An 18,140-nucleotide genomic window follows, 5' to 3' on the forward strand; every position below is an offset into this window, starting at 1 on the left:
TTCTAAAAATATGTTGATGTAGATAATAATAAATAAAAAAGCACCATGTGTTTAACAGCACAAATAAATTTTAGAATAAATGCTGTAAAGTGCATAAAAACTAATTCAACCTATTTTGCAAAAGTTGCCTATCATCTGCGGTTTAAAAGGAATAGTCAAATCACTTGAATAACTTCAAATTTTTATGTTGAATAATGTTGCATCATACAAAATAGCAAGGCCGGACTGCTCAACTAAGGTAGCAACGTAATAAGAACAAAATGGAAAGATTTTGAATTAAAGATATTCATGAAGTTGATGGTAATAATCAAATTGATTTGATTGCTTTTCAAGATAGAAACATGATTGAACATATGAAACAGAATAAAACAACTCTTCGGCTTTCAAGTGTAATAGAATGCAGTCTGTAGCAAAAGCTCAAAGCAAAAATTTTGAAAAATGTGAAAGAACACAACTAATATTGAAAGCTAAAGGGTCATCAATGTTTTCCACGTACTCAAATTAAATCACCGCGGGTTGACTTGCAATTTAGGACATCATGTATTCAGAAAGATACCAATGTGTTGTTGGTGGTGCAATAACAATAACTAAAAGACTTCTAATGTGATATTTGGCATCAAAAGAAATGACAAAAAATCTTGTATTTTAGCTGAAATTTAATTATCGAATCACTTAACACTTATTCTACAATGTTTAATTCTTAACATTATATTTTCATATATAAAACAGAAAAGCTGTAACTAAAACTAAAAAAAAATAATAGTTCCAACATTTATGAGGTTCGTTTTTACAGAAAAACTGAGAAAACAAAGCTCATCATCGCATTATAAGTAGATAATTTTAGATCGAAGCAGTAAGACAAACGACAAGTTTGTTCATCTCTTTCTCCACAGCTTTTATCTTTTAAATTCAGAGACGTTTGTTTTTTGAAATTAAAACTTTTTTTAAAATTTACTATTTTCCGGTATAAAATGTCATTGCTATCCAAATTTCGACTGCTTAAGCATCTTCTGTAATATCACAGCACTTATTTCCTCTCTGAATTTAATATCGACGGCTTTCTTAACAAATTTTTTATTCTTAAGCTATTTTTAAATAGGGCTAAGCAGCAAAAATTTCACGGAAAGTTAAGGTAAAAAAATATTCCAGCTTACATAATTTTATTAAAATATTGCTTAAAAATTCAAAGAATTGAAAAGCTGCAAGGTAAAAGGAAGTCAAATATGGGAATGCGCCAAGAATAACAAGAATCACCATGAGATGCATTTAGACTCAAATCAGCTTGAGGAAGAAACGAGAGATAAATTAAATGACGTGATTTCAGACTTGAAAGTGAGAAAAAGTGAATAATGGGATGAAGGAAACTGGAATCCAACAACAGTGAGTTGATAGGAGGACTAATAAGTTGCGCAATGTATCGACCAGATAGAACATATTAGTGAGAGGATGTGATAACTGTAAATGTGAAAGATGAAGATTAGCCTCACAAGTTGCGGATACCTAAGTGGAAGGTGTGAGGAGGATATGTTTAACTTGATTAGAGTGTTAGGAGGAGAAGTAGGTGTTGTATGATAAGTTGGAGCAGTTGTGCGATGTAACACACATCTTCAGGAATCAGTCAGATACTAACCACTGTATCCATCCTGCCGTTGTTCAAAACATAAAGCCGTTACTGCAGCGCTAATCGCTACTCCCTTCTCTACACCACACAACTTCATCCGCGCCACACTCACTTGGAATGTAGCTTCGCTTAGCATTTCTAAATTTCTTTTGTTTTTCATCAACCAAGCTATTTATTATTTCATTCCCTGCCATACGTTTAACTGATCCACCGATTGTTAGATCAAATTGATCAAACTAAGTCAATAGTTATCATAACATTTGCAATATGAAGAATGTTTCATTTATTATTTACTGTTAAATACGAATTTTCAGAACAAAAATGGCCTATGGTTTTGTTGTTTAGTGATAAACTTTTCCATCAGTACTATAGCACTTTCAGCACCTGGTTTGAATTTCAAAAGTGACACCAAATTGCAGATCGAATGATATCCACTTGTTATCTTAACTCAGTACAGCAACAATAAGTCGTAACATATAACGTATAAAAAGCACACAACAGATAACGTTGATTAAGCAATTCGTCGAAATCAGCAATCAATGTTAGTTCTTATACATCAGTTATCAGAGAAGCCCTAAAAACCTTTTGTCATTCATCTCCTTTTTGATCACGAAGTGATAGAAACTAGAGCAAAACCAAATTTTCTAAGCTCATATTGGACTATTTAGGCATATAATAAGCAAGTTTGGCCAATTTGTTTCGGCATTTCCAGCTTTTGGATCTGTACTTGCTTGTTCATCTTTATTTTTCACACTTTTGACTCATCTTGTGCAAAAACAATAATGAAGGGCCTGGAACCAAAATCTAAACCTTGAACAAAATATTGTTGACTCTTTTAGTAGCATAGTCATGTATCGGTTTTACGATGCCACTTTCATTGCATTATATCTCATTTGATGCCTCAATATCAGAAACATATTTGTTATGTTTTTATGGAAAGTACTTTAAAAAAGACAAAGATAAAGTCTGGATGGCTGAAACTTCTTTTTCAAAGTCATACAATCATAACAGGTGATAATATCAAATAGCCGAATTGTAGCGAAATGTACCTTATATGCTAATCTAATAGATGTGTAGCGAAACATTAGTATCTTTAAAGTGCAAAGAGTTATATTTCTAAAAGCATTAACAAATGAACAAATGATTCGAAGGTTCTGAATGAAAAAAGGGTACGCAACGAGACTTTCATATTAAATTTTAAAATCTCTGCCATGTTGCTACCGATATCGCAATTTTTCAGTGGTTAATTCATTAAGTCTTTTTCGCTAAAAATTCAACTCCTGAGAACATAAAGAATGGCCTTCTCTTATTTAAAATCAGTAAGCTGGTTTTAAGTGTATACCATGAAATAAATCACAAATTTTTTACAATTTCAGAAACGAAACTGCAGGTTCTCTCCTGTGCTTCCTCTCCCGTTTTCAGCACTTCCTCATGCGTCACCATAACTGCATTCTCATGATCTAGGTTTGCTCTGCAAATTGCTTCATTTAATATTCCTTTTCTTACAAGGAAGCCTTCATTTAAAACCACTATTGTTAACAGACAAAAACTTTTGCCTTTGCTTTCAATGAGGTGAAATATTTGCTTAGATGAAACTTGCTGTTTATGATGACATATTATAGACACACATATTAGTAATAAGTGAACAGCCGAAAACTCGCATTCCCATTTGACATGCAACAACTACTTCATGGCATGTTGACATTCCTGAAAGAATATAATATCATTTACCTGCTTTAAAAGCTTCTAAATTACCTTTAAGATGAAAGGATAACATAGAAGACACCTACCAATAGCGTCTGTTCCTAACATCTTCAACATCCGTAACTCGGCAGGAGATTCAAATTGCGGACCTCCATTCATTGCATAAACACCTTCATGAATTCGTATCTTTTGCCGTCTAGCCACATCTATAGCTAATTTTCTAAAAAAGAGGTCTTTTTACATTCGTGTTTATATAACTGCATTTCATGGCAACAAACCTTTATATTGCAACATCTGTATAAAATGTGGCACAGTAAAAAGTATAAACTGAAAATGAAAATAAGGACCTGAGTTTCGGATCGTAAGCTTCATGAAGGGAAACAAAACGTTCGCCAAATCGTTGATCATGTAAACCAACAAAAGGTGAAAATCCAGCTAAGCCAGGGAAAAATATATGGTCTTTGATTATCATCAAGTCGCCCACTTTGAAATTTGAGTTCAACCCACCAGCTGCATTTGATACAATTAGTGTTTCCACTCCTAATAAATGTAGTATTCGTACTGGCATTGCACACTGCAAATATATCTGACGTCACATTTAAACTCTGCAAAGTTTTATTGTATAGAACTTGCATCTCCTATTTATTTTTTGGCTTTGCTTTTAAAAAATATCACTTCTCATTATTTTGAACACATTGAAATATGTTAAATTATACTTCAAGTTGCAGTTGTAAATTTACCATTTTAAATGATAATGAAATATATGACTAACCAGTGCCAAGTCCATTCCATATTCGTATGGATGAAATCTACCCTGCATACAAATAACATATTTTTCGTTTATGTAGCCGAACACTAAATTACTTTTGTGGCCGATAACTGCAATTTTCTAGTAACTTTAACTTATTTCAAGCAAGTAAATCAAAAAACTAGTGAAAAATGGAAATGATTTAAATACTTCCATTTAAAATTTCTTACCATGTGAGATTGGGAAGCCAGGAATCTTGGTGTAGGATAATATTTCTGCTTGTTCAATAAAGTCTGCAATGCTGCCCAAACCAGAACCGCATATGATGCCTATCTTTGGTACCTCTTTCAGCTGTATTTGTTTCAGAATTGACTTTGCTATTTCAGACAGATCATCATAACTTTTTGGGCTACAAGACATTTAATAATAATTGATTGTTAGAAAACATACACTTATAGATTCCTCCCGTGAAATGTCCTGATAAATAATCCTGGAACGTACATATTTAAGAACTTACTTAATAACCTTGCCGTTGTCATATAATTGCATAGATGTTGACATTTCTTTGAAAATATAAAAGTCCGTTTATTCCTGAAAATCAAATCTTTATGAAGTGAACAAAAGACAGAGTTTTATGCGAAGTACCTATGCAGCGTTGAAAAACAAAAGGAAGAAAGGGCAATAACATTGATCAGGAAATATAAATGACAAGATTCATTGGAAAAAGTTAACATGCTTACGTGGGAATAAATGATTCTAGACAGAATTCAAAAGAGCTAATAAGACTACTTGCACAGTTAGATTACACCAAGATGTAAGCCAATTAAAAATTGCCATATAGTTCCGTAATATATGTCTCCAACTTACACTTTTTTCATTTTTTGTTGAATCATTCCCGCCTCTCATCAGATAATTCTAGGAGGCTCATGCACGAAAAAAGAAATCGCTCTAGTTTACTGACAGATAAACTTATGTTTGAGCATTTTAAATTTTCAGATTGTTTTCGACAATACGATATCACTCACCTACATCTTTAAATAAAAATATTAATGCAATAATGACACCAAAATAGTTTTCAAATCTTCCTCAAACAGCATTTAATTTGGGGCAGAAACTTTTGGGTAAGATATATTTGTAAGCTAATTTTGTTTGTAAAAATGTTTGTAAGCTAAAATTTCAACTGAAAATGGTGAAGATGTGCTCAAAAATGTCACAGCAGAAGGGCAAGAGTAAGCAATGTGACATGTATGCCCTTTATAACCAATTCTTAAAACTGGGCGCGTGAACCCAAACATTAATCGATCATTTACCATAATTACTTTCTTGTCCAATCATCGTCGCTTTAACCAATCACTTTTTACTCTGAAACTTCACTACCATTTTTGTGCTTTATTTGCTCATAAAACGTACTGCATGTATAGAAGCACTACATTCGATGCATAATCGTCCGTTCTGTTTCTTAATTCTAACTCATTTTTACTTCTTACTTGATTTAATGACAAATAAACAAATTCCCAGTATTTACTTTCAAAGGTTTGATCCTCTAAAGTTCATTTTTCGCACTTCTCCACCACTCTTTCTCATTTATTATGACTGCAAAAAGTATTGATTGTTATTATGCATCATCGTCAGAATCACAGACATCATTCAGCCTTTCATGTATTTCTTTGAATAGAACGAAACGGTGAATTATGCCAAGCACAGCTATTGTAGATCTATTATTTCAAACCAATCTTTTTTCTTAGTTACCCTAAATATGTCCTTAAATTTTCATCTGCGAACTAACCACACTATTTTTTCCTGGAATAGTATGCAGCAATGATGTTTATAAGTTCACTCAGGCATCGGTTCCATGCCAGCGATGTAATCAGCCTCCAGTAGACTTCCTTAATTTTTGTTTCTTCATATGAAATATTGAAAAATGGTGCGGAACAATCGGTTCGACGAAATTTTTACCGCACACCGTTACAGTCTGCAAGCTACAATTGCTGTTACACTTTTCAGTATCATTTACTTCCTTGTTCTTCGCTAATTGTCCTCCCACTTCAAATAAATATAACTTTAATAGCTTTAATAAGCCTGAAACTAAAGATTGTCGCTTGATGCTTTACAATGCGTTGCAAATGAAACTTTAGACACGTGACATTCGCGGATAACAATACTTGCAGTAAGCAATTATATTTTTTACACCTATTTTCCCGAATAATTTTCATATAGTATGTATCAGAATATAGTCCGAAAAATCATAGGTTTTTTTGCCTTGAAAGAAATGCTTTTTTAGAATTATATTATATGGAATGAAGTGCATCAGTGAAAAAGCAATGAAAGGGAAAATGATGGAAAATTCTGTAACTTCTCGCATCTCAATCCAAATCTGCGTTTGTTGACTTGATGAAATTCAATTGATGAAATATCAATTGAATATTTTATATTCTTGAATCAAGCATTTTTTTGTTTTTGGACGTACAGCTATGTCGGAATAAATTGTAAACTTTTTTTGAAACATATAAATTATTTCTCGGACATAAAGAACTGAGCAAACATCTTTCATCTTAACAAAATTTGTACAGTATTTATCGTCACTAACCGTCCCGAATGAAAAAAATCAAAGTACATTCAGTCACAGTATCCAAGGACATCTTCTCTCATCGCTGATTTTTTATGGCATGATCGATGAATATATTGAAATGCAAGTAGACAAAAAGTTTTAATACACACCATAATTTCAAAAATAAAACACAAACGATATATAAGTACAAGTTATAATTTTCCTACAGTGGCGGTTAATGAATATTAAATCCACGGTAGGAAATACAATATAAGCAATCTCATAAATAAAATAAAAGGGTTTCGTTGATCTCCGATAAACTTCGCTTATAAGGTTTTGCATAGACTGATCTTTTAACTCTACGATATTTACTATCGGTCTGTTTTTGCACTACAACCATAGAAACACTAGGAAAACGGATTCGCTATTTCTCCATTTCCAAGAATTTGCTTACAACCACAATTTCAGGTTCTCATCCTTTCTGCGTAACGATGAAAACTAAGTGCTTATCATAATCAAACCGAAGTAATTAGATTTGAACTTGTAAAACAAATTTCTATGCATAATTATAAGTCTGTAAATATAAAACTGTTTCGCGGTAGTTATCTACACTAGCTAAAAATCTCTGGCGCTCAAATGAAAGGAGATGAACGAAACATCATCGGTGATTTGAAACAGTGGCCCAAGTTTCATCCAGTAGATTATTCCTCGGCATATGGTCAGAGCTTTGCTCTCCTTATGTTCACTTATGACATTTTGTTGCCATATTTCTTATCATTAAAATTCACTTATGTGATTGCATGGAGCACACTGAGTAATACTGGAAATGCACTTCCACGTTAATTACTGATGTTATTTTCGTACTCAAGGAACTTTGCTCGCACTGAGCATGACCATTTTTCGAAACATCTTCGACAAACTCCTCTTTTATCATTAATTATATTGTTCCGAACCATCACAGGGTGTTTTTCCACGGTACCACAGCAAGCCCAGTACCGCACTCTTCCTGAGTAATTCTAAAAGATTATGCAAAAACATTTTCTGCTCTGATATATACATTAAACTGCGTTACCCGCAAATTATAATACCAAAAACCGAACTCCAAGTTGGACTATAGAGAACGAAAGAACTGAAGTTTTTTGTCTCCGAAAAAAGTTAAGGTCGCAGATGTGTTCTTGATTGGGTAGTAACAGACACTGACCAAAAGTAAATTATGTCAACAAAAACAAAGACTTTTCACTCCCATAAAGAATGAATAACACCAAAAAATCCTAATTCTAGTTAACTAAAATTAAAACGAAAGACTAAAAACATAGTCTTCACCAACAAAGTCAGACGCCACTTCATTAAGAAACTGTTTTTTATTTAGGTAGTAATCATCCAATGATAGTTATATCTCACTTCGTTGTTTGTGTTTTCATCATTTAGTGAATAATTTACCCGTCCAAAAATTGGTAAATCAATCTAACTGATGTTTTTCATCCTGAATGTACACTGTTAAGACATTGCCAAATTACCCTAACCAATTAAAAGAAATCCTAAGGGCAGTAAGTAAGCATACAACAAAACCCACAGACTTCTATGCTAGCTTGCATATATATATATATATATATATATATAGAGAGAGAGAGAGAGAGAGAGAGAGAGAGCTGTTAAGGATTTCTTATATTAGGAAGGAAAATAAGCAAGTGAAGGGCAGGAACAATAAAATTAGGAATACTGATAAATTCTGGATATGAAAACAAAATAAAACGATATATAAAAAACAGTAAAGGATAACACCACAAAGTAATGCGGTCTTAATGTAAAACATAAACTAACTGGAACGATAGGATATCTTAATTAGCTTTTCACATAACAAAATTTATCGACAAACCTGGATAGAATTTTGAGATACTTGTAGACCATGAAAAGATGGATCAGCTTGCCAATTTTCCAAAATTTTCAGGAAATCAGATGAATTCAACGAACAAAGTACATCTGGTTTCGAAATCAAAAGTAGTGGAGCCAAGGCGCTTAATTTCTTATCCTTAATAACACGATCACTAATAAGAAAAGTGTTCAGCAAATTCGATAAGGCCTTGGACTGAACCGTAAAATTTGGATGTTTGCATATCAAATCCCAGATAATATCAATGAACGCAAAAAAACCGCTTCCTTCCTGCTCATTTTTATTATCTGCTGTTGCTTCTATTTCTGTGGACGGCAAATGAATAAGAATTTCAATAGCATGAATGAGATCACCAGCCAATAAATGCATGTATATAGCAGGAAGACAGTACACTGGATTTCTAAGAAGCTCAGAAGAAATATCTGAGATCGCGTTTGAATCCATTTTTTTGACAAAATCGATAAAACTACGTTTTCTCACTTCGTCAAAACATAATTCTGAAATTTGAATAACTCACCTTAAACCTTACAACTAACGCTAAAAAAAAAAAAAACATTTCTTTATAACAATAATTTACACACGAAAAATTGAAACAGGGAAAGTAATGCAACTAAGAAAAACCTGTGAGCGAAAACGCAATCAAAGCTGGAAACTTTGTTGGTCGTGGTATGCAAGGACTATCACCGGTCACTTCAATTGTCTTCGAAGGACCTTTAGCAGTTTTGAATACAATTTTACGACTAACTGATGAAGGAACGCCTGATTCAACACCCAAATGACCTTTATAATTTCTCCCCCAGACGTAAATAATGCCTTGAGAGGTTATGGCAGTCGTAAAATCGTAACCTACAAAAAAATATATAATGTGTCTTTACAACTTCAGAAATAACATAGTTAAGGACAGAATACAAAGTGTCGCATACCACATGAAACGAAATCCCAAGCAGCAGATGGTTCAAACAGCTGATGTGGCTCTTCTTGCTCTTTCTTGTTACCATGACCCAGTTGCATATCCAAACTTTTACCCCATGTATAGAGATTTTTATATTCGTTTATAACAGCTGAATGACTATAACCTGCGTCAATGTGTATTATTCTTCCCTGCACCTGAAGTTATGTAAAGTTACTCTTCAATTGCATTTCGAAAGGAAACTTATAAAAAAGCAACACCATTCAGTGAGAGACAAACCATATGTTCCAACTCGGTGACTGTTAAGTGGGAGTTACTGATTGCCAGTTTCGTCGAAGTACCTTTATCTGTTTCTACGCGCAATCTTCGTTTAACAAACATTTTCATCTTCAATGCTTGCGGATTAGCACCCCAGCAATAAATTTTCTGCCCTTCGGATACAGCTAAACAGTGGAAATATTTCGAAGCAATCATGAGAACTTTATTCGGCACAGGAACTGCCTCAGGTTCGAAACGCTTTTTTATTTCAGCACCGACACCCAGCTGTCCATATGACCCGTTACCACAAGAATAAACAACGCCTGATTCCATCAAAAACAATGTATGTGCATATCCACAAGCAACTGAAATAACTCGCCCACTGAAACACATACTTATAAGTGTGCTTTCCGACATATTTTTTAAACAAAAACTTCATTTCTTTCAACTCTAAACTGAAAACCAAAACACTTGTTCCGAGTGTTAAAGTGAAACTGCAACAATTTAAAAAAAAAAAAAGTACGGATTCATATAAAAACTACCAATCAATTGTTGAACAATAAGTACAAATCTTAAAACTTACTTCAAAGATTTCACCAAACTCGGAACCAGTTCGTCTGTGAATGAAGAGCGTGTATTAATTCCAAGTTGTCCATAAAACGACCAACCCCAAGTGAAAGCATATCCTTCTTCATTGATTAGTGCTGAATGATAATGTCCAGCACATACTGCACGAGCGCTCCCATAATTATCGACAATTTCCGCTGCCACTGTAATCTCACTTGTATGACCGACACCACACTGACCAAATCTATAAATAACAGAATTCGTCACATTCAACGAAACTTTATTATGAGCTTAAAAACAGTAACAAGAAGTAAATCGGTTTTGTCAGCAAAAAAGAAAAAATTGCATATGAAAAATAAAATTTTATTGTCTAAAAAACCCCTGAATTTTAATATCAACATAATACTATTTCGAACCTATTTCGACCAAACGCATAGACTTTCCCATGTATAGTTAAGCAAAGCAAATGTTCGGTGCCGCAAGAAACGCTACAAATTCGAACAGGTAAATCCAGCATACACAAACGAGATGCACGTTGTCCAAGAGATTTTTCACATTCCTTTGACTTTAATGGTCCTGGAGAAAATTCTCCCCAATAACCAATACCTTCCTCAGAAGTCACTACGGCAGTAAAGTTCGATCCACTTGAAATAATGCTATCCGCTTCAGAAGGAAAACGCTGCAACGAATTTTAATTATTGTTTGTTCTTAATATAGCTTAAATATATTTTAGTTAACTTTTAACCACGAATGTCCAAGAACAAATTTCACATTGACTATACTAAAATTTGTTATATTAAATATTAAAGTGTTAGTTACCAACACCAACAAACATTGTAATATAACAAGAGAAATTTAAATAGAAAAAAGTTTTTTTTAGAGAGCATTTGAAAAATATGAACTCAGCAATGAAACAAGGATATGGTTCAGCATAGGAAAATAGTCTCTTTACATTAAAAACCTGAAAAACTTACAGTATTGTATGTTGCTTGCATCAGATGCAACAAAGATATCACGTAGAGAACAGCTGCATTATTTTGATAACTGCAAGAAGAATATGACTTCGCAAATACATCTACTCAAATCAAACCTTCGAGCTATTAAGCTAAAACAGAATTTTATAATCAAGCAAAGAAATCGGCTTTATCAAAAAATTACAAACCTTGTCACCTGTTCCACTCCAATCTTAGCAAAAGTAGTGAGATGTGATACAGATTTCAGGTGAGGTACAAATTCCGTCATACGCCGTAAAAGCATTTCACCAACCTCTTTGCTGCATGATTTCCAACAAAGAGATGACAAAATTTTCACAATGAATGAACTACGAACTGCTGGCCAATCCTTTCTTGTTCTTGCTAGATATCTTCCCACAATCTCAGCTTTATCTAACGAATTATCAACAACTATAGTAACAGTCGTCCAAAAATCCGCTTCAAGCAATTGTTCCACGCCAGCGTAAACATCTTGATGTTGTATCAAAAATTCGCTGGAATTCCCTTTCGAAAAAACTTATAAGAGATCGAAAACTAGTCTTTGTTGTCATTATGAAAAATACAAATGAAGAAATTTATCATTAGTATAAAATACAAGAAGGTGGTAAACGCTGCAGTTCCAAAATCAAAAGACTTGCTTTAAAATGGTTTCGATCTTATCTCTGTCTTGAGGGAAGGCTTTATAACGAGCCATGCAAAGGTTGATCATGTGATGTCTGCCTTTTTCATTTGGATCTTCTGCACATATATCTCTCACCACTTCCACAAGTGCATGTTCAGAACTACTCTTCGTGCACCACTCTATTAAAGTGATAAGATCCATCTGAAAAAGAATCACGTAAAAATCCTGGAAAATAATTCGTCGAGCCAATACTTAGTGTTCAAACTTCTATATTTGATATTTGCCAAGTTTGATCAATAGATTTGAAAACGCATGCAATGATTTTGGCTAGTACTAATGTTTAGAATACTAGACCATAGAATAGCCGTTGACTCGACAAAGCCACTTACAAGTACTAAGTTTTAAAAAATCCCAACTGGAACTCAAGAAATAATTTGGAACAAATATCACTTTCCAGACCAAAAACCGCAAAAGTGCGTGTCATGTGCTTACAGATGAATCAAGTGCAAGATTAATCAGTTTATTCAGAATGATTTCTTTGTCCGCAGAATTCTGAATAATAGGAATAGTATCGTCGAGGACATTTTGAACCAAATCAGCGACATTTATTTCAAATGTTTCAGCTACTAACATGCAAATGTTATAACTGAAGTCGAGTTTCGCGACATAATCAACCAGAACCTCGCGTAAAGACCTAAAACGTTTTATCATCATTTCCACATGGAGCTCTCTAGAATTGTCATAACTACAAAAACACAAAATCCAGAAAGAATATAAATTAAATACTATATAAAAATGTGGTTGCGAGATATAATAGCAAAGAAATAACTTGTTCGGATATAAAACGATAACATCATGTTCCGTTACAAGCAAACACGAAGGCAGAATATTCTCGCATATAATCGGTATAAAACCCAATATCTTCTCACTTGAAAAATCAAGGATTTTTTCGTAAAAAATCTTTGCAGTACTGAACAAACCCTAAAATGGTACTTAAACTATAGAATCATATGAACAATAAAATCGAGACCGCACACCGCATACTGTTTGTGTTATGATGGCTAAAACGTCGCCTGAATTTAATATAACATTGCAAAACTAATCACATATGAAGAAACAAATTAATACAATACGTGAAAACTCACACCGAAGTGAACAGAAACACCATTACCAGAAACTTGATCAGTAATAGCAAATACCACATGCGGAAGAATATGCACCTGCCACGTATTTTCAGGCACGGAGACAAAATTTTTCGCTATTTTCATATCGGCATCGTCGTAGAACTTAATAAAATTATAAATAGTTCTTTTAATAAACAGTACTGTCATATATTATATACTGAGCTTTTACGATGGTAGACAGATAAACACTTGATAATATTAACAATTTCTGGAAAATTCGTGGCTTACCTTGACAACACAATCTTCAGTGTTAAGCACAGCAAGCAATCCATTGAAGGCGACACTGATCTGAGATGTTTTGTGATACTGTTCTCTTAAATCCCATGGTATAACCTGACCTAACGTTTCACGCAAGCTACGTCCATCAGTTTCCAGTGGCAATATCCACTGTTCACTGGTGAAACCGCTTACCTGAAGCAAACTTTATAAAAATAATAAGACAAATAACTGTCAGCATGACCGATATTAAATTAGGTGAATATCTGCCTGATGCACCCTTAATAAAAAATTTCAGAAAAGGAAAACAAACCAGTAAATGAACATCGCCTTTGCTTGTGTACAAAGCAATATTATGAATGCTTTCCGGTGCTCTTAACATTACGGATACTACCATCATAGTTAAATCAATAATGAAAAGCTGTCCTGCCTATAAAAGAACACAAAATAAAAAAAAAAGATGAGTTTTGAAAAAATATAATAATAATACCTTATTTGCATATATTAAGTAAGGACGATTTGAATGATGACCACTGTAACAGAGTGCAGAAGTTGGTGTACACAAGCATCCTTCTTCCACACCATTAACTTCCAAAATTGAAACGGAATCACTGGCCAAAATATCACATCTACCCCATGGCACGTCCTCAAAGAAGATACATGACCGAAGAATTTGAAAACCACCTGTACAAATAAAATCAGCACAGCTTTCCCCGTTGTAAAAAGTGATATTTATGTTAATTAAAAGAACGAAAACTTACCAGAATACACCGCAGCGGTACCAATAAAACGCTCCCCTTTAAAAGAATGAATGCTAGACCACTTGCATCAGGAAGAACGCATATGGCAGCAGCCTCGTTTACAGTTGAAGCAAATTTTTGTAAATGAGTAACACAGAGTTTGGCGCCACTGCTTCCAACGTCAGAATAAATTAGAACTCCACCTACACAAAAAACATTTATTATTTAATATGCAATAAAAGCAGACTTAATCAAATGAAACAAAATTAATTGTTGAGAAGAAAGCAGTTCCCAGCTCACAAAGGCAAACAATTTTAAGACTCCCACGAATATTCAGTTCCCTTATTCTGTAATGTATATTCGGAAAAAAGTCTACAAAGAAGCTATTATGACAAATGAACATTACGATTTACTAAATAAATATGACCTTATACTTACACTATGCGCATTCGTATTTAAAAAGATTTGCTCAATTTTGCAAAACAAATTCCAAATTTAAATGTATAAAAAGTATACTCAATTCTTACAAGCTTCAGTTAACAACAATTACCGAATACAATTTTAGATTCTTATGCTACCACTAAATTCAAGTCGCCAGTAAAAACCTAAAATGACATGATTACCTCACCTTTAGAAGTTAATAAAGCAGCTAATGTGAAATTCAATTCCGCTAGGAATGACCAATCAATAATTCGCTCATTATCACCCAGTTCACATCCCCAATTTTCCCTTTTCCATTTGTAAGACATAACATTGGATGCCTGTAACAACAATGATAATAATAATGATAATAAAAATAATTAATAGTTTATGTGATAATTGACAATGATGACAATAATAATAACAATAATAATAATGTTTCAGAGTAAAGGGCATGATAACCATATGGTATTGCAAAATCGAATAAACACGATGGAAACATGTCACCCAGTCATAAAGTCATTCCTAGTTTGTTCGTATATCAAAATTTTCACATTTCCAACCATTCCCTTCTAAATCATTTTTTCTATCAAACAACAATATGTTCTTAAGTGATCTAACTTAACTTTACATTAACGGGACATAACCAGCACAGCTTGAAAGTACAAGTCTCAACCAGACAAACGTCCAAAATGCCTATTGGGTTGAATATTTCATAGCGGCCAAGAGTAATGGCTGTCGAATTCAATAGAAACCAACCTTTGTTAAGGATACGTGGCGATTGTTGGAGCGATATGAAAATGAATTAGTATTAGGAAGTTGTAATGTCGTGATTGTCGTTGTTTCACTATTGGTGTATTTATTGCAATCAGTGAAAGCTATTTTACTAGCTGCGAAGTATTTGTGTGTGGTATACCAAATCTAGATATTCATCGTATGAATATAAAGCTTCGTTTGAAAAGAACAAAAGATGAAAGAACAAGAATTAGTTATCAGCACTATATTCTCTACACTTTTCTGAAATAACCGTCTACTTCACTGTACATATATTCTTCTCTATAATGAATTATGGAATAAATCTATAGGAACTTTTATAGCCAGTTATTTGATTTAATTTTATTCGAACTGCATGGAACATTAATGTTGAAGTGTTAGTATGTATGGATTATTCTTTATCACAATAGGGAAGAAAGTTTTCCCAATATGGAAGGAAGGAATACAAGATGAGTGTGAAATACGCATTCAACAAGTATTAAGATTTCTAATTAAATGCAAGGATTAGGTGACTATTATTGCTGGGTTAGGAAAATGAAGGTCAGTAGCCCAAACATTACATCATCGTTACTACAGTAATCCGAATATCATCAAAGTTTTAGTAGCCCAAATATTACCGATGCCTTTCTTTACTTAGAATCTCCACTGTTTTGTTGTTTTTTCTAACTTTTCCTCTAATTTCAAAGAGTTCTTAATTATTGGAATCTTGTTAAAGCAGGGAAGAATTGTTTTTAAACTGTTAAAGCAATTGAAAAGGAGGTCAAGTCCTTCTTACAGTTTCTTTTAGGAAATACTTTAAACATTTAACTACTTGTGTACTCTACTAATTCATATTTACGGATATTTGGGCATTATCCATTCAAATGGCTCATGTTCCTTATCACACAAGCAACAGTAATATCCCATCAGTGTGTCTTAAAGTCACAGGAAGTGTGTCTTACCTTGGATCGTCCGGTCATTGCACTATGTGGACGTATAGGTATTCGGCCATTTGCCGTTTATGTCCAACAAATTACTTGCTGCTCATGTCCAGACATTTTATTGCTTACTATTTGATAACGTATCGGCGTGATATTTGCAGACGATGTTTTTGACTAGAAGCGAATATGACCGTGGTGTCAACACTTTTTCGCCTGAAGGTCGACTTTTTCAGGTCGAATATGCAATTGAAGCCGTAAAAGTGGGTTTATTGTGATTCGACTTAAATCTCTATTCTGACTTTGCCTTCTTCGTTTCATTACATTTTAGTAAACCTTTTTTAGTTAGGTTCAACGAGTATTGGTATTCGCACAATTGAAGGAGTAATTTTGGCCGCAGAAAAGCGTGCTACATCAAAGTTAATGGTGAATGATGCGATTGAAAAGATATCAAAAGTCGACTCACATGTTGGTAAGTTTCTGCGTAGCAGTCACTTTAATAAAACTTGATGTGGAATGGTTTCACGAAAACACGCTTTTCAGCAGTAACGTTTGCTGGTCTTATTGCCGATTCAAGAACATTGGTGGAGCGAGCACAGATCGAAGCCCAAAACTTCTGGTTCACATATAATCGTAAAATACGAGTTGAGGATGTAACAATGTCAGTTGCTAATCTGGCATTACAGTTTGGCGATGATGACGCAAAGGTCTCACTATTTCCATGTCCTTATTTTTGCAGTCAACCCAACAAAATATATTTTTGTTTAAATATTTATATAATAAGTTTCATTAAAATCTTTTGATTCGCATTCGCATAGAAGTATATTTCTATCATGCTTTCACTATTTTGTCATACTTTATTTGTTACATCACTGTAGCATAAATTTAAGTTTTACTTTTCCTTACAATATTTTCCATTTTATTTTACACAGTTTACTTGGAATACTTTCAATTTAACTAGAAGTTCTCAAAATTCACTTCATAATTTCCTAATATGCTGTTTACTACAAAGTGTGTTTCAGGCGTCTATGTCAAGACCGTTCGGTGTTGCTATGCTTTTTGCCGGAGTTGACCAAGATGGGCCACGGCTGTATGTTTTCATGCCTTTTTATTTTGCTTAATTTGTTTTCATCTTTAATTATAAAGCTTTATTGACATATCTGTAATCATACATCCATTTAATTTATAATTAAACATTATAGCCAGATCTCATTAAGGTTTCATTCACATTCAGCAATATTATAATTTCCAGTTTTCATTTGGATCCGTCGGGTACTTTCATCGATTGTTTGGCAAAGTCAATTGGAGCTGCTTCAGATGGAGCGGAACAAACTTTAAAAGAACAATATCATGAGGTATTGTGTTGAAGTTCATCGTTCAGTTCTTTTACATCTTACACTTTCTACATCCTACATTAGAATCAGTTTAATGAGTGTAGGATTTATTTCTGTTTATTGATTTTTGGAAGCATATTTGACTGTTTCGTTACAGTCGATATCACTGGTGGAGGCTGAAAAGATTGCGCTTTCAATTTTGAAACAAGTAATGGAAGAGAAACTTACAAGTTCTAATGTTGAATTAGTTGCAATAACTCCAATGAAAGACAACAAAGGTTTTTCTTTGTCGTTCCAATATAAACTTTTCTTTGTTAAAAGTGGTTATATGTTCTTTAATTTTCCTGAGTCAAATTTTTAGGTCGGCTAACTGGAAGATTTGAACGACTGAGTAAAGAACGACTGGACATATTAATTGCCGAGTTATGAATTTGCAAAGTCTCAGTCTATTTATTTGTTTGACTGGAAGTACCAGACGAATAGTATTTGTTCACAGAAAAATTAAATACTATCCTAATTATGGTGTCCAGAGGTTTTGATTGTTTTACAACTTATAATTTGACTTGAATTTCCAAAGTACCCCATTCTACATCAAGAGGTTGTCTTATTGACCATACATGGCACTTATTGTATGTTGTTAGTCTGAAGGATTGTTTTACATCATGTGCTCTCCCAAGTGATTGAAGTAAAGTTG

At 33.6% G+C, this 18,140-nt stretch overlaps 3 protein-coding genes across 4 annotated transcripts; 1 reads left to right on the forward strand and 2 right to left on the reverse strand.

The window, feature by feature from the left end:
- Nucleotides 1–2,974: 2,974 nt before the first annotated feature.
- On the reverse strand, nt 2,975–4,634 carry Bm4756 (Uncharacterized protein; the record flags this gene model as incomplete). Its single annotated transcript, XM_001898896.2, has 7 exons — nt 2,975–3,092; nt 3,250–3,328; nt 3,412–3,545; nt 3,673–3,899; nt 4,098–4,204; nt 4,304–4,482; nt 4,591–4,634. 7 exons carry the CDS (start codon nt 4,632–4,634, stop codon nt 2,975–2,977), a joined length of 888 nt encoding a protein of 295 aa, XP_001898931.1.
- Nucleotides 4,635–7,460: 2,826 nt separating this feature from the next.
- On the reverse strand, nt 7,461–14,750 carry Bma-glo-4 (Uncharacterized protein; the record flags this gene model as incomplete). 2 transcript variants are annotated; one of them, XM_043074076.1, is made up of 18 exons in its annotated part: nt 7,461–7,637; nt 8,498–9,009; nt 9,134–9,358; nt 9,436–9,619; nt 9,702–10,062; nt 10,264–10,491; nt 10,664–10,926; nt 11,222–11,291; nt 11,410–11,733; nt 11,878–12,062; nt 12,354–12,555; nt 12,691–12,842; nt 13,007–13,147; nt 13,274–13,456; nt 13,575–13,691; nt 13,752–13,907; nt 14,023–14,204; nt 14,630–14,750. In XM_043074076.1, the coding sequence occupies 18 exons, from the start codon at nt 14,748–14,750 to the stop codon at nt 7,461–7,463; spliced, it is 3,783 nt and encodes a 1,260-aa protein (XP_042930010.1). The 2 variants fall into 2 exon arrangements, with proteins under 2 accessions (XP_042930010.1, XP_042930011.1); XM_043074077.1 differs by lacking the exon at nt 13,575–13,691.
- A 1,529-nt stretch (nt 14,751–16,279) lies between these two features.
- On the forward strand, nt 16,280–17,875 carry Bma-pas-5 (Uncharacterized protein; the record flags this gene model as incomplete). The annotated part of the gene is made up of 7 exons (XM_001898893.1): nt 16,280–16,375; nt 16,458–16,584; nt 16,656–16,819; nt 17,135–17,202; nt 17,365–17,467; nt 17,604–17,724; nt 17,808–17,875. 7 exons carry the CDS (start codon nt 16,280–16,282, stop codon nt 17,873–17,875), a joined length of 747 nt encoding a protein of 248 aa, XP_001898928.1.
- Nucleotides 17,876–18,140: the final 265 nt, after the last annotated feature.

Source organism: Brugia malayi, assembly GCF_000002995.4.
Source record: "Brugia malayi strain FR3 genome assembly, contig: Bm_v4_ChrX_scaffold_001, whole genome shotgun sequence".
Lineage (NCBI taxonomy): Eukaryota > Metazoa > Nematoda > Chromadorea > Rhabditida > Onchocercidae > Brugia > Brugia malayi.